General features: G+C 38.6%; 1 protein-coding gene across 11 annotated transcripts in view; it reads right to left on the reverse strand.

Moving 5' to 3' along the window:
* PLCH1 (phospholipase C eta 1) overlaps nucleotides 1-17,662 on the reverse strand; it is a 234,976-nt gene that overhangs the window by 73,564 nt on the left and 143,750 nt on the right. For all 11 annotated transcript variants that reach the window (XM_021069700.2, XM_084990083.1, XM_021069698.2 and 8 more), the window contains 2 exons: nucleotides 11,922-12,051; nucleotides 7,587-7,757 (listed from right to left, as the gene is read on the reverse strand). In XM_021069700.2, the coding sequence (XP_020925359.2) occupies nucleotides 7,587-7,757; nucleotides 11,922-12,051 (301 nt within the window). The remainder of the gene's footprint in view (nucleotides 1-7,586; nucleotides 7,758-11,921; nucleotides 12,052-17,662) is intronic.

Consider the following 17,662-nt stretch of genomic DNA (forward strand, 5'->3'; position numbering starts at 1 on the left):
TGAGAGTTAGGACTTGGACATATCTTTTCAAGCTACTATTCAGCCCATTATAAACTGTAATATTCTTCTAAGGAAATGTTTCCCAGTGTCCTACCTGGAAAAGAGAAACCTAGGATCTGAGCATTGGAAGGGTGTTATGGTTCTCATACTTCAATGCACAGATATTCACTTAATCTTTGTATTCATTATCTATTTCTGTGAAACAAACCTCCCCAAAACTCATAGATTTAAAACATCAACCACACACTTGTTCACCATTGTGTAGGGTGGTAAGTAAGACTGGGCCTGGCTGCACAGTTACTCTGCTGATCTTACCCAGAAGTTACTCATGTGACTGCAGGCATCTAGTCATGTGACTATAGTCAGCTAGTACAAATGGCCTCACCCACAGGCCTGTGGCTGGTGCTGGTGGGGCCTCTTTAGGTGGTCTCTTCTCCTCAGAGAAACTAGCTGGCTTCCTCACATGAGAGTCTCATCTCCCAACAGGGCAAAAGTGGAACTGCCACGGCTCCCTGAAGCCTATGTTCCTAGTTCATCAACTCTGCCACAATCAATTGGTCAAATCAAGTCATAAGGCCAGTCCAGATTCAAAGGGCAGAAAAACAGACTCCATTTCTCGATGAGAAGAAGGCAAAGTCACATTGCAAATCGACACATATGCAGAGATATGGGAGTTACTGCAGCCATCTTTATAAACCATCTGCCAAATCCCCATGTTTCATGCCCACACTCAGGTGTGCCTGGTATTCCTTAGTCCAGATTCTTCTGGTACAGCCTCTTCCAATTCTCATTTTCAGTTTTATGTCAGGCTAGAGAAAGGATGGTTGCCCTGCTGTAAGAGGCAGTGGAGAGGATCTGGAACCCTAACTACATTTTGATCAGACTTCAAAACAAAGCTAGCGCTTTCAACCCTTGCTCCTCTCCTACTTTCAGGAATATCATGTGAATTTCATTCTTCAGCTTTCTTGCATTCTTCTGGGCAGATGAACGTGCTACGGGATTTCCTACTCTATAGGCTTGAGTTTCAGTGCTCTGGGGTCTCCTTTAAATCAGACAAGTTTCAAGATTTTGTTGTTTCTATTTCCTCTCCTGTACTCTTTGACCTTATGGTTTTACGGGAAGCAGGGGTCTTTTTACTGTATTTTTGGATTATTTTGGGAAGGAGTAAAGAAACATCTCTAAATAGCCATTCAGTCTTCGACTAAGACAACCACGATAGGCGTTCCCGTCGTGGCTCCGTGTTTAACAAATCTGACTAGGAACCTTGAGGTTGTGAGTTTGGTCCCTGGCCTTGTTCAGTGGGTTAAGGATCCGGCTTTGCCATGAGCTGTGGTGTAGGTTACAGACGCAGCTCGGATCCCGAGTTGCTGTGGCTGTGGCGTAGGCCAGCAGCTACAGCTCCCATTCGACCCCTAGCCTGGGAACCTCCATATGCTGCAGGAGCAGCCCAAGAAATGGCAAAAAGACAAAAAGAAAAAGACAACCGCAATAACTATTTATCTCTACAAAATGGCTACTCTAAATCATTCTAAAATTAAACACATTTCCAAGTATTTAAAGACGTGACTATTTCACAGAAAATGTCATTTGGGAACTATATTCAAGGGAGGAAAAAATATTACAAGGCATAATTACTCTGAACAGTCTCTCAACTGCTTTAATTGTGAATAATTAAGAAAAATGAAACAAATTCAGGAAAGGCTCTTAAAGGAATGCTTTCATGATGAGGAGAATGCTTTTTTTAAAAAAAAGATAAAGGTACACTAGCACCAGAAAGGGATAGCTATAGCAAAGAAGAATTTATAATTATTTCTCACAAGAAAGAGAAGATTAGAACAACCATAACTCTCACCAAGCCAGTCTGGATTCAGAAAAGGGTAATGAAGGGAGAGGGCACAAATGACACCTACAACTGGATAAGAATCAAGGGAATGTTTTACCAGAAAGAATAAAGACACAAAATGAGCAACAGCTAGAACCACCACAAAGAGATAACGTAAAGGTCTGTGTCATATATAAGGTTCAGTAAGAAGAGGGCCTTCTAGCCTGGGATCAGAAAAGTTCTGAAGAATTCCTCTGGAATTAACCATGCACATGCATATTTCAGATGAAAGCGCTGCATAAATAGAAATCAGCTTTTGACTTATCCATGCAAGTAGCCTTTGCTCTCAGCTAATAGCTAGAAAGGTCTGCAAATTATAAGGGTGCTTCAATATTCCTGCCTTCTCTTCCTCACTCCTCATTGCGTAAGAAAAAAAAGGATAAAAAGAAGTAGAGGCTTGCTAGAAAAGGTTGTCAAAGGGGTGGGGAAGGGAATCAAATTCTCACTCCTGAACCAAAACCCTGAAAAAACTGAAGACAAGACACATTCAGCCTCAGTGTCAAACAATGAATAGGAACTCTGGAGAAGATGTAGGTTGCTTTTTGGCAGACACAGAGGGAAAAAAAAAAAAACAAAAAACAAAGAGACTCAACCAGCCCTTGACTTTGGAACCACGGACTAGTGGATGTCTGTGATCTTGATCTGTAGATGCAAGAAAGCAACGGAAGAGAAACTTCAGCCAGCTGGCTTCTTGCTTAACTGGTACTTCTTCATAGATATAAAAGACAGTGAGAATTTCCCTTAGCACATCACATTTTAAGGATCAAAGTCCTAATCAAACAGCAATTGGACCTGTCAAAGGCATAAATTTAATTTTCAAAAGGCTTCAGTGAAATAAAAATCTGACCCATGGGCCAGTATTTGATTTCCTATGATCCTGGGCCACATATGTGGCCAGTAGTGATATTTCATTTCACAGCTGAGTAAATCCATAAAATTTGAATACTCTGGTATGTACACCAATCTTATGCCATCAGAAAAGAATGAATTATTGCTGTATGGATCATCAAATTGCCTGATTCATTCCACTGTGAAAATCCAGTTTTAAAACTCAAAACCCCACAAAATTCTTGACTAATGACCTTCTGCTGCACATTTAGATCACATCCAATTTTTTTCTATTTTAAAGAATGCTGAAATGCACAACTGAGTAACTTTTTCTCATACACAATTATTTCCTAAGGATGAATTACTAGAAGTAAAATGGATTAGTTGAAGTTTTATAAATTACATACAAGTCGCTAAATAATAAAACTGCTCTTTTTATAAAAAGACTGTATGATTCCAAAAGTTCACCATAAGTAGAAAAAACAGATACCATGTTTGGTGATGTAGAGATGTAGAGATGCTTCTCTACTCCCTCCTAAAAAAACCCAAAAATACAGTTTAAAAAAAAAAAAAAAAAAAGGCAAGCACCCTATGCCTCCTATACTAATATGATGGGTAAAAAATGGTCTCTTGCTTTTACTTTATATTTTTAAATACTAATGAAGAATGAACATTTTTAATAGATTACTGACTTATTGTGAAATTATTTGTATGTTTCAAATGTTTTGCACATTTTTTTATTGGGTATTCATTTTGTTCCTCAGTAGTCTACGAGAGCACTTTCCGTATTAAAGGAAATTTTCTATTTCTTTTGTATATTATATTTTCCTAGTTTGTACTTGACATTAATTTTATAATGTTTGATATATTAGACCACATACAAAGTTTCAGGATATTAGTATTTTCCTTTATGGTTTATGCCTCTTGATATATGATAATTTTTTATATAATTTCTTTCATGTTATACCCATATGTAGCTTCAAGCTGATTTAGAAAATTAAACTGGAAACAGGTAATCATCTGCCAGGGGCACATGTCATAGAGCACAGGCTTCTGTTTTCCCCAACAAAAATTTACTGCTTGAATGTCAATATAACCAAAAAGAGGGAAGAAAAACATGCCCTTTAGCAACTGACATTCACTAATGTTATTCCAGTGGATTGGGTTAACTCCACTAGCCCAAATAAACTGGAAATCAGTATCTTTAAGCATTTTAATTTTAATTCCCAAAGTGTTGTGTTTCTGAATATCTCCTTCAAAGGGCTTTCACACTCATCATCCCAATCAATCTTCAGTCTCACATTGTGAGATAAGAAAAGGGGCTACCAGCTCCCCTTTGTGCAGATCAGGAAACCAAGGGTCAGAAACAGTATTGACTATCCTGTCCAAGATCGTCCAACCCATAACGCTTGTAGGCTGTGAAATGCAGATCTTCTGGACTCCTGGTCTAATGTTCTTGCCACTATACTACGAAGAGTTCTGATGAGAATGGGGAAATAGTTATATATATAAGTGCAGAAAAGAGAGAAATAAAGAAAGGGCATGTTTTCTGGGGAAAAAAATTCTTCTATTAACCCATTCCCATTTTTTACCTGTCTTACAGCTGTTTTTTAATTTTTTTCTATTAAGTTTTATCGAAGTATAGTTAATTTACAAGGCTGTGATATTTCTGCTGTACAACAAAATGACCCAGTCATACATATACATATATCCATTCTGATTCCTTTCCCACATAAATTATCACAGAGTACTGGGTAGAATTCTCTGTGCTATACACCAGGTTCCCTTTGCTCCATCATTCCATATACCTCAGTGTGTATATATCAATCCCAAACTTCAGTCCATTCCTCCCCTCAACCTGTCCCCTTTGGTAACCATAGGTTTTTCAAAGTGAATCTGTTTCTGTTCTGCAAATAAGTTCACTTATATCCTTGTCTTTTTTTATTTTTTTTTTATTTTTTTTTTATTTTTTTTTTATTTTTTGGACTTTTTGCTATTTCTTGGGCCGCTCCCGCGGCATATGGAGGTTCCCAGGCTAGGGGTTGAATCGGAGCTGTAGCCACCGGCCTACGCCAGAGCCACAGCAACGCGGGATCCGAGCCGCGTCTGCAACCTACACCACAGCTCACGGCAACGCCGGATCGTTAACCCACTGAGCAAGGGCAGGGATCGAACCCGCAACCTCATGGTTCCTAGTCGGATTCGTTAACCACTGCGCCACGACAAGAACGCCCTTGTCTTTTTTTAGATTCCACATATAGGTGATATCGTATGATGTTTGTCTCACTGCCTGACAAACTTCACTTAGTATGACAGTTTTTTGTTTTTTTAAGTTTTTTGTTGTTGTTGTTTGTCTTTTCAGGGCCGCACTCGTGGCATATGGATGTTCCCAGGCTAGGGGTAGAATCAGAGCTACAGCTGCCAGCCTACACCACAGCTACAGCAACACCAAATCTGAGCCACATCTGTGACCTACACCACAGCTCACGGCAACACTGGATCCTTAACCTGCTGAGCAAGGTCAGGGATCAAACCCTCAACCTCATAGTTCCTAGTTGGATTTGTTTCTGCTGCACCAAGATGGTAACTCCTCATTCTTCTGTTAATGGACACTTAGGTTACTTCCATGTCTTGGCTATTGTATATAGTGCTGCAGTGAACATTGGGTTACATATATCTTTTTGAATTATGGTTTTCTCTGGAGAGATTCCCAGGAGTAGGATTGCTGGATCATACGGTAGTTCTATTTTCAGTTTTTTGAGAAATCTCCATACCATTTTCCATAGTGAGTGCACAAATGTACATTCCCACCAACAGTGTAAGAAAGGTTCCCTTTTCTCTACACCCTCTCTGGCATTTATTATTTGTAGACTTCTTGATGATGGCCATTCCGGCTGGTGTGAGGTGATACCTCACAGTAGTTTTGATTTGCATTTATCTAATAATTAGTGATGTTGAGCATCTTTTCATGTGTTTTTTTGGCCATATCCACAGCATATGGAAGTTTCCAGGCCTGGGACTGAATCCAAGCTGCAGCTAAGAGAGACACCACAGCTGTGGCAACAACTACCTGGCTTAATACTTAAGAAAGCAACAACAAAATGTATAAAATCTGAATCTGTTATCCCTAAAATATATATGATTGTGGTAATGAAGTAAAGTAGAATGTAACCAGGTCTAGAGTGTTTTGTCTGATTGTCCAAATCTTTCATTCTCTGACACTAACTATGTATCCAACAATTCAACACAGTTCTGACACTAACCATCTGGAGTTCGATCAGTCCCACAGGACTGCTCCCACTTCAGATGCCAGCCACAAATAAGGTATTCAGACTAACTCCACTTCTGCCTGGCCTATGACAAATGTGGGAGTTCTGTCAAGGAAAAAACAGAACTGGACAGAAGCTAAAGCATAAAAGCAGTAACTTGTGCGAGAGGAGAAAAGAAAACTCAGTATAGAACTCTTTCACTTTTAAATGCAAGTGGGGATTTATAAACTTTATTGTTATCAAAGGGGAAACTTGGGGGGAAGGATAAATTAGGATGTTGGATTAACAAATACATACGACTGTAAATAAAATAGATAACTAATAAGGACCTACTATATAGCACAGAGAAATCTACTGAATACTCTGTGAAAGCCTATAGGGAAAAAAAGAATGGATGTATGTGTATGTATAACTGGTTGACTTTGCTGTACATCTGAAACTAACGAAACATTGTAAGTCAGCTATACTCCAATAAAACTGGGGGGAAAAAGTGGGGGGGTTTATACACAAGGAGCAGGGGAGTGGCCAGAGGAGGGAACATCAGGCATAAGAGGGGATTTTGGTTAACCCAGCCTAACAGTATTCTTCCTGAAATGCAGGTCAGGGTGATCAAATTTCACCTGGAAAATAGTGTTAGATGAGAAATTTTATTAGATATCAAGAGTGATCAGATATCAGGATAGGGGTTCTGGAAACTGACTTAGGATTCTTGCTACAACTGGATTCTTGAGGACAAGGCCAAAGGAAGGAAACTAGCAGGAAAAAAATGGCTCAAGAGTGCCTTCCTAGGAGTTCTCATGATAGCTCAGTGGCTAATGAACCCCACTAGTATCCATGAGGATAAGGGTTCAATCCCTGGCCTTGCTCAGTGGGTTGAGGATCTGGCATTGCCATGACCTATGGTGTAGGTCACAGATGCGGCTCGGATCCTGTGTTGCTGTGGGTTTGGCATAGGGTGGCAGCTACAGCTCTGATTCAACCCCTAGCCCGGGAACCTCCATATGCCGTAGGTTCGACCCTAAAAAGACAAAAAAAAAAAAAAAAAGAGGCTTCCTAGAGTTAAGGAGAAAGTCTTTGTCAATTCCCACGACTGGGTTTCCAGGATTCACTAGAATGACTCACAAAACTCAGAAAAGTGCTTTCTTAACTATTACTGGTTTATTATAAAATATTCTACTCAGGAACAGCCACATGGAAGAGATGCAGATAGCAAGGTATGGGGAAAGGTACTTAGCAATGAATTACTGTTTTGCTAGTTAAGAATTACAGTTAATAAATACCCACCTACATTATTAGTATAAAGAAAACATTACCATTGTACCTAAAAGATACCTAATACTCATTACTTTGTGGAAAAAGATGCATATGAACATGCATGCATGGTTAAGGTAAAAAAATTGTGTAAGTGTTCAATTTGCCTTCCTTCTTAAAAGTTGCTGAAAACACGTTCCAAATAACTCATAGATAAGGTTTTTGTGGAACTGTAATATTTACCCCTTTATCCTAAGTTTGAAGTATACTTCAAAGTATACTCAACCCCAAGAGAAACCCAAGTATCTTTCAGAAGTATTTTTAGGTAAACATTCAGTTAAACAGTCTAATGATACCTTTTGCTCCACCTTCAAAAACTGAGCCAATTCTTCCACAGTTAGGTGATCTTTCTTGTCACTGTAGCTCAAAAGCAGCAAATAAAGGTCCCGTCTCAATGACATCATTTTGTAAAAAACACAGAACTCCTCAAATGTCAAAGTTCCTTGATTCTCATCTGTATCAGCTTCCTGAAAGAGGCACAGAAAAAAAACAGGCAATGTGAGAGTTTGAAATAGGAAATTCAGTATCAGGAAGTAATATTTACTTACTATAAAAAGGCTAATACACATTTTACAAATGGTAAACACATTCTGTTCAAGCACACATGGATCAATTTAAAACCTGACTCTATATTAAGCCTCAAAGAAGTTTCAAATTATTAAAAATTGGAACAACACATTTCTAAATACATGTAGCATATAGAAGTAAATGCACATACCACATATTAAAACTTGTGTAATGAAGTTAAAGCAATAGTTAGAAACTTGAAACTTTCAACTTATTAGAAAGCAAGGTAGATTAAAATCAGAGGAGCTAATAATTCAACTCTGAAAGCTAGGGAAAAAGTTAAGCTAAATTAAATAGAAGGAAATAAATTATAAACAAAAGCAGAAAGCAACAAAATAGAAAACAAGCAGATATAACATCAAAGATGAGCAATTCAAACAAAACCTGATCTTTTGAGGAAATAAAAGGAAAATCTTGGACAAGACCAATCATGAGCAAAAGAGAGAAAATACATTTAGCACATAACAAAAATACCAGTCTTTATCAGCTTCTGAACTGTAGTTCAATCAAATGTAATTTTTTAACCAACAACAGAATCTCTCTTAATTCTGCATAGGTAGCTTATCAGCACCATTGGTACCTCCCTGCTTTTCCTCTACAAAAGGCTGAAAATACCATCTGGACTAATTGCTAGTAATTACTAAGCGAGGATCTTTCACCACATACCTTCCTTCTGATTGACTGAATTTGTCATAAAACCGTAAAACTGCTGGGGATATATAATGAGCAATCAGTCCATTTACATGATCTTTATTCTAAGTGAACACAGTTGTAACTGAACAAAAACTGACAGGGAGTACATGGTATCATGAAATGCATAGATTTTGAAACATATGGTCAGCTGGTATTTTGTGGTTTTAAACACAGCTTTGAAAGTCAAAGTGTGTATAAAAAAAATATTTTTTTAAAATTTGCTAACTTTGGATCAATTAAAAGCAAATACTTAGACCACTATTTAAATCATACAGTTTCTTTGTGAAGCTGACTGCTGTTGCCATCTGTCATTTTAAAGGGAGAGGTAGACTTGTCTACAGAATACCAACATTTTTGGTGTTTGAGGCTCTCGGTTGCAATCTTTGCATCCCAAGATATTAGGTCTAATGTTCATATTTCTGTCATAGCTTTGTTTCAAAATATCTAGCCCTGGATAGAGAGACAAAACATATTTTCAAGACTTCCTTGGAATTTCTTAAATAATTAAGAAGTTAAAGCAGAAGAACTGCAGAACAATTAAGAAGTTAAGAACAGTAAAACTCTGAAGTTTAAACAATAGCATCAGAGTTTTCAGGTGGCCTAGCAGTTAAAGATTTGGAGTTGTCACTGCTGTGGCATGGGTTTGATCCCTAGCCGGGGAAATTCCACATACCATTGGCACAGCCAAAGAAATAAAATAAATAATAACCAGAGACTTCAAAAAAAGTTATCCACACCTTAAAAGATCATTATTTTAAAAATCAGTTGAATCTTGCACTGCAACAAAAAGGCAAAGAAAATTCTAGAAAGGTTTTAATGTCTCAACCAGCAATTCAAAAATTGAATTGAAAATAAAATGTTCCGGAGTTCCCGTTGTGGCGCAGTGGTTAACGAATCCGACTAGGAACCATGAGGTTGCGGGTTCGGTCCCTGCCCTTGCTCAGTGGGTTGGCGATCCGGCGTTGCCGTGAGCTGTGGTATAGGTTGCAGACACGGCTCGGATCCCGCGTTGCTGTGGCTCTGGTGTAGGCCGGTGGCTACAGCTCCGATTCAACCCCTAGCCTGGGAACCTCCATATGCCGCAGGAGCGGCCCAAGAAATAGCAACAACAACAACAAAAAGACAAAAGACAAAAAAAAAAAAAAAAAAAATGTTCCTTAAAATACTACTGATATCCTTGTTCCCATCACTCCACCCTGAGCACTCACAGAACTCTGTTAACTGCAAGACCTATGACAGAAATATTTTATGTACAATAGAAGCCCAGCTGCTTTAAATCTAAACTCATAAAAAGAGATCTTAATGTTTTCTTAAAAATTCTCTAAAGCATTTACTTTGATCTCATAAACATTTCCTGGTTTACCCTCTAAAATTAGAGATAAAAAGTGTCTGAAGGGAGGTATATATATAGAAGTAAAAATAGTTCAATATCTAATGTTACTTCTTTATCATACTTCAAAAAATTACCCCTCAATTTTTTTTCTTATTTTAGGGCCACACCCAAAGCATATGGAAGTTCCCAGGCCAGGGACTGAATCCAAGCTACAGCTGTGACCTACACTATAGCTGCAACAACTTTGGATCCTTTAATCCACTCTGCTGGGCTGCTGTACCTCTGCAGCAACCTGAGTCACTGCAGTCCGATTTTTAACCCTTCTTTGCCATGGTGTCCCAAAATTTTTATAAGTATAGGCTGGCCCTCCTCTTGGAGTTTGGCCTGAATTTTTTTTTTTTTTTTTTTTTTTTTTTTTTGTCTTTTTAGGGCCACACCCATGTCATATGAAGGTTCCCAGGCTAGGGGTTTAATCAGAGCTGTAGCCACCAGCCTATGCCACAGCCACAGCAAAGCAGGATCTGAGCCGCATCTGCAAACTACAACACAACTCACAGCAGCTCCAGATCCTTAACCCATTGAGGAAGGCCAGGGATTGAACCTGCATCATCATGGATACTAGCAGAGTTCATTAACCTCCACAGGAATTCCTGGCATCCCTGATTTAATGAGGAGCTATCTCTCCATTCCTGTGAATGGGAAGGAACAGAAAGGGGAGGTGGGGCTCACAACAGGACAAAAGTAAGGTGTCACAAGGGGGGCCTGGAACATGGCAAGCCTTTCCATAAAATTTAAAAGACAATTCATTCTGTGACAACTTACTTCCCCGCCCATGTCCCTCATTCCATCTCTGGCTTCTCCTATAGCATATCTCATTCCTTCCTTTCCTTTCATGTTATTCTTCAGTGTAAGCAGACCAAGTTCACCCAGCACAAACCATATCCAGCTTCCACCGTATCTGTGACTGTAAGGGGTCACAGACCCACCTCCCACTAATTATTGCAACTCATATTGTTCCTGCCCTTAGCACCTCTGAGGACATGTGGTTAGAAGACAAAGGAAACACAAAACATTTAACATTTAAATATCACCCCTCTACTTATTTTTACACATACAAAATGTCACCTACTTAGTCTCTTAGAAAATCATTGCAAAACATGATTAAGCATATGACTTATCTCCAAATAACAGCCTTTCCTAAGTTAACATTCTAGTATTTACTAATAATCTAACACTGTCTTTGCACCATCTTCAATCTTCAAGTTGACGAAACTCACTTTTACTTATTTATTTATTTATTTATTGGTCTTTTTATACAGAAGTTCCCAGGCTAGGGGTTGAATCAGAGCTACAGCTGCTGGCCACTGCCACAGCCAGAGCCACAGCCACACCAGATACAAGCCAAGTCTGAAACCTACACCACACCTCACAGCAACACTAGATCCTTAAGCCAATGAACGAGGCCAGTGATCAAACCCACGTCCTCATGGATACTAGACAGGTTTGTCACCACAGAGGCACAGTGGGAACTCCTGACCAAACTCACTTCTGCATCTTGGAAGAAAGACTGAGTACAATCCCAGCAGGAGGCACAGGACAAGTTTGGGCCCATGGATTTTCCTCAAGAACTTACCACCAGAGAAAGACAAGTACTGTTTTTTCACGTTAATTAGTTTTTATTCTGATCATCACAGCAGACTATGAATGAGGTCGGTAGACAAAATCTTATCATCCTCTTTAAGGGACTAGGATCATGTTTATTCCATTATTTCAGTGTCAAGTAAAGTGCTTAGAATTATTTCCTAAAAACAACAGCATCAACAACAACAACAACAAAGCACTTTAGGAGGTGAAATTGTGCACGCATGTCAAGCATAGAATCTTTTCCTTGATGAAATAAAGTGCCCCTCTCTTCAAAGAAAAATAAAACACAGAGCAGCTATTTGTCTCCAATAAGACAAAATAGCCTTTTGAAATATCTCAGTACATGAATAACCTCCAACATGTATTTTACGTAAGGCCAATTGTGAAAACATACCTGAAACATTTGTCTGACTTTCCTTCGGGGCAGATTGACATTTAGTTTATGCATCAGTTGGTGTATCTCTTCAATGTTCAGTAAGCCATCACCATTCTTATCAGCTTCCTCAAAGGTCTGCTTCACCCACTTGCGGAAGGTTAAGAAAAACATCTGCATTTTCCCCAAAATAAAAACTGCTTTCACAGAATACTCACAGGGACATTTGTCATTAACTGAACTGGAGAAGCAATTCTCTTGAGGAGGCCCCTACAATCCACAGAGTTCTTTGTGAACTACCAATAGTGACAACTACAATCAAAGAGATGCAGGGAGGAGGGCACCTCTGTGGGAAATGAGAGGCAAACTGTATCATTTTGGGGGCTTCTTTAACTCAACCATTTTAACCACACTGTTAAATCATCTCTATGATGTACTGAAACCCCAAATATACCAAATATGGGCCTTATCTTCTCCTACAACCTTTCATCTAGTATGTTTTTAACCTTCACAATACCCCACACTATAAGATCTTTTCAATTCCCTTTTCTCAGTCCCACCCTTACATTTAAAAATTTAGACCATCTTGTTCAATCTCCTCATTGTTCAGATGAGGACATAAAACCAGAAAGAAGAGAGGGAGAAATGTGGTAAGAACCAGTAAGAGAATTGGTTCTCAAACGCAGGTCCTCTGCAAGCTGGCCTAGTACTTCACAGGCCTTTCTCTACACTGTTCCCCTTCCTATCATTAGCTTTTATGGTTCTTGCCTAACAGCCCCAACTTTTAAAGCAAGAGCATTAATAGGAACTATAAGCCTGATATGCTAATGGCTGCTCTCAAAGCTCAGATATGATACTAGGTGCCTGAGAATAGGAGATTAGATACAAAGGAACATCATGTGAATTGGAATTTTAAAGACTCCTCCTCTACCCCAGGACAGTGAGTTGGGTTGTTTTACATAGTGAGGAAGCAGAATAAATGGTAACAACAAATGGATGAGTTAAAAAGTCCCAGTTAACTTTTAGTAGAGGGTTTGGTTTTTTTTAATGTATGATTCACAGTTGTTAGAGGGGTAAATTACAGAAGGTAGGAATGCCATGAATATTAAAAAAAACAAACTGAGCTTCAAAATTCAAAGGGTAATGAAGTGAGAAAGTACAATGGTGATGAAAAAAAGGGAAAAACAGAATCAAAGTAAGAAAAAGGCTTAGGTTTAAATCCAAGAAATGGGAGAATGAGAGTAGGTCAAAAGAAAGGGTCAAGGAATAGTATCAAGCAGGTGACATCAAACTGAGAGACTTTCAAAATATTAACTAACCTCCCAGTAGTAATTCAGAACATTTCTATTTCTTAGATGGGGTTGGAAGGACAGAAATAGAGGTAGAATCAGACCAAGAAACATACACTAGTTCTCATTCTACGCTGACCTGGCCGAGTGACAGTGGGTCACTTTTATCACCTCTCCGGGCTTCCATTTCTTCATCTATAATGTCAGTGAACACAACTAGATGACCTTGAAGCCCCTTGCAACTAGAAGATTCTATGAAAGAAAAAACCATTCTCTCTCAGTAACAGTACACATGGTATAAGATAACAATTGCAGGTAAAAGTATTCTGGTTATCACAAAGTCATTCCTCATAATTAAGACATGAGTACCCAAGAAAGCCCTGAATTAATGATTCATAGCCATATACATGACAAATTTAAGAAAAGAAATAGTCATTCTGCAAAGAAAAAGCAGGAGAATAAAAACTGAATGAAAAGTTATGGCTTAGTATTTTTATCAAACTGAATGGTATTATTTAGTGCAGGAGCAGGAAAACTTTTTCTGAGGGCCTGAGAGTAAATATTTTAGGTTTTACAAGCAACTTGGTCTCCATTGCAACTACTCAACTCTGCCACTATTACACAGAAGCTGCCATAGGCAATATATAAGTGAACTGACATGGCTGTGTTCTGATAAAACTTTATTTATGGATGCTGAAATTTCGATTCAATAAAAGTTTCATGTGTCACAAAATTTTATTCTTCTTTTGATTTTTTTCAACCATTGAAAACCCACTCTTAGTTCAGGATCTCATATAAAGGGAGGTGGTGGGCCTGATTTACCCTGCAGGCTGCATATGCAGAACTCCTGATTTACAGGGAGGGTGTAAGGCTTCCATTTACAACATCTGTAAAGGACCTAAAGTCTAAAGGCCTAAAGTCTGCTAGAGGTAATAATTTCCCTAGTGGCGTCAAGAGGTAAAATGGGGGGAGTTCCCGTCATGGCTTAGTGGTTAACAAACCCAACTAGGAACGATGAGGTTGCGTGTTTGATCCCTGGCCTCGCTCAGTGGGTTAAAGATCCGGCGATGCCATGAGCTGTGGTATAGATTGCAGATGCGGCTCAGATCCTATGTTGCTGTGGCTCTGGTGTTGGCCAGCAGCTACAGCTCTGATTCAACCCATAGCCTGGGAACCTCCATATGCCGCAGGTGTGGCCCTAGAAAAGACCAAAAAAAAAAAAAAAAAAAAAAAAAAGGTAAAATGGGCAATCATGGAAGAAAATGATCTGACAGAGGAAAATGCTGAGGCTAAGTGCCAGCACCATCGTGTTTGCATGCTGGAGCCAGCAAGCTTTCAGACATGAATCTATCCAAATAGGAGAAAGCAAAAGATTCACCAATCCTTATCTCTCTTTAGCAACATAAAATGCTTAATATGTGCTGGACAGTAATCAAAGCACTTTGTGTATAATCAACTCATTTGATCACACACTATATAGGGCGGGCACTATCAGTTAATATTGTCATCATGTGATAAAGACTCTGAAGCAACAGGGTGTAAGTGACTTCCCCAAAGTTATGTAGTACATGGCAGAGTTGGTATTGGACCAGACAGGGCAGCACCAGTCTCAGTCCTTAACCACAACACTATACTGCTTCTGATAGATGCATGTATGGCATCTACCTGCCTTCGACACAGCCGTACTGCAGAAATAACTTGAATTTCACTTTACACTAGATGGATTTTTTTTCACACAACCACTTAAGATTCATTATTCACTCACAGTTGAAATTTTCATGGCTAACTGAAATGTAATAATAATGAACATCTCAGCTCTGTTCTCAATTATGTAATTAAATGTACATCCAATCAAGGAGGTCATTATGTTATTAAGACATTATCTACAACAGCCAAGACATGGAAACAACCTAATTGCCCATTGACAGAGGAGTGGATAAAGAAGATGTGGTACATATACACAATGGACTATTACTCAGCATTAAAAGCAAAGAACTAACAGCATTTTCGGCAACATGGATGGACCTAGAAATTATCTTGCCAAGTGAAGTCAGTCAGACAGTGAGGCACCAAAATCAAATGCTATCACTTACATGTGGAATCTGAAAAATGAACACAATGAACTTCTTTGCAGAACAGATATTGACTCACAGACTCTGAAAAACTTATGGTTTCCAAATGAGACAGCTTAGGGGTTGGGGGATGCACTGTAGGCTTGGGATGGAAATGCTATAAAATTTGGTTGTGATGATCATTGTACAACTATAAATGTAACAAAATTCATTCAGTAATTTTTTAAAAAGTTGGAAAAAAGACATTATCTAAACCCCTATGAAGTTCTGATAAATCTGTGTAAGAATGCTTCTCTAACTCAACATTCCCTATTTTTGACATCAGCTTCCTCTTCATTATTCATTAATTTCCTGTTTCTTTTTCTTTCCTCACTGACATAAACATCAACTCTACTAAATTTCTTATAAAATCATTCCTCTGTGTGGTTCTGGGGTACACTTGCTTTCCAGACAGCATATTTTCAGAATATGAAATTCCTCAGCTGTCAGTTTGATTAATTCAAATATGAAAACTTTCTACTGCCAGGAAATACATACAAACAAATCAGGTTCAAAAAACTATTCACCTAAGCTGGTTAAATTCAAACTAGAGTATTATAACTTTAGGATGTTAAATATAATCTCAAGGTAACCACAAAGAAAACAGCTATAGAATTCACATTAAAGTAAATGAGAAAAGAATTTAAACATTTTCCTACAAAAAAATCAACACAAAAGAAGATAGTAAGGCAGGATATAAGGGACAAAAAAAGCTATAAGGCATAAACAAAAATACAATAACAGATATTAACCCTTCTTTATCAATTATTTTAATATAAGTGGATTAAACTCTTCAATCAAAAGATAGATCAAGAGTTCCCGTCATGGCGCAGTGGTTAACGAATCCGACTAGGAACCATGAGGTTGCGGGTTCGGTCCCTGCCCTTGCTCAGTGGGTTAACGATCCGGCATTGCCGTGAGCTGTGGTGTAGGTTGCAGACGTGGCTCGGATCCCAAGTTGCTGTGGCTCTGGTGTAGGCCGGTGGCTACAGCTCCGATTCAACCCCTAGCCTGGGAACCTCCATATGCCGCGGGATCGGCCCAAGAAATAGCAACAACAACAACAACAATAACAAAAAAAAAAAAAAAAAAAAAAAAAAGATAGATCAACAGAATAGATAAAAACTCATGACCTAACTATATGCTGTCTGAAGGAGACGCACATGAGATACAAAAACACAGATAGATTAAAAATGAAAAGATGGGAAAAGATATTCCATGCAAATCATAACCAAAAGAGAGCAAGGGTGCTATACTAAAATAAGACAATAGACTTTAAATCAGAAAAGATTACGAGAGGCAAGGACATTTTGCATTAATAGAAGTCTCTACACAGCAAAAAGATATAACATTTATGTATCTAATGATAGACCGTCAAAATAGATAAAGCAAAAACAGACAGAATAGAAGTTTTCTTATGGTGCAGCGAGTTAAGAATCCAGCATTGCCACTGCAATGGCCTGAGTTGATGCTGTGTTGTGGGTTCAATCCCTGGCCTAGGAACTTTCAATGCCATGGCATAGCAAAAAACAAAAACAAACCAAAACAAAACAAAAAAACATCAGACAGAATTGAAGGGAGAAACTGATAGTCCTACAATATTTGGGGTACTTCAATACCTCACTCACAATTACAAATAGAAGCGCCAGACAGAACTAAGGAAACAGAATTAAACACCACAATAAACCAACCCGATCTAACAAACACATACAGACACTCTACCCAACAATAACAGTATATACATTCTTCTCAAATGCACATGGGAAATTTTCAAGATAATTTTTTTTTTTTTTTTGGTCTTTTCTAGGGCCATACCCGTGGCATATGGAGGTTCCCAGGCTAGGGGTCTAATCAGAGCTGTAGTCACCAGCCTATGCCAGAGCCACAGCAATGCGGGATCCGAGACACATCTGCAACCTACACCACAGCTCACGGCAACGCCAGATCCTTAACCCACTGAGCAAGGCCAGGGATTGAACCCACAACCTCATGGTTCCTAGTCAGATTCATTAACCACTGAGCCATGACGGGAACTCCAGGATAAATTATATTTTAGGCCACCAATTAAGTCTCAGTAAGTTTTAAAAGATATCAGGAAGAAGGAAATAAAGATGAGACCAGATGATAGGAAAACAATTAAGAAAAATCAAGGAAACTATAGTTTTTTCAAAAAGATCCACAAAATTGACAAGCCTTTCGAAAAAGAGAAAAGAAAACTCAAAGTACTAAAAATCAAAAATGAAAGTGGGGACATTACTACCAATTTGACAGAAACATAAAGGAGTATAACAAACTACTACGGAACAATGTTATACCAATAAATTGGACAAACTAGACAGAATGGACAAATTCCTAGAAACAT

Source organism: Sus scrofa, chromosome 13 (genome assembly GCF_054392235.1).
Source record: "Sus scrofa isolate SSC_HxYL_T2T_F1_AM1 chromosome 13, Sscrofa_HxYL_maternal_Yorkshire_Landrace_v2.0, whole genome shotgun sequence".
Taxonomy (NCBI): domain Eukaryota; kingdom Metazoa; phylum Chordata; class Mammalia; order Artiodactyla; family Suidae; genus Sus; species Sus scrofa.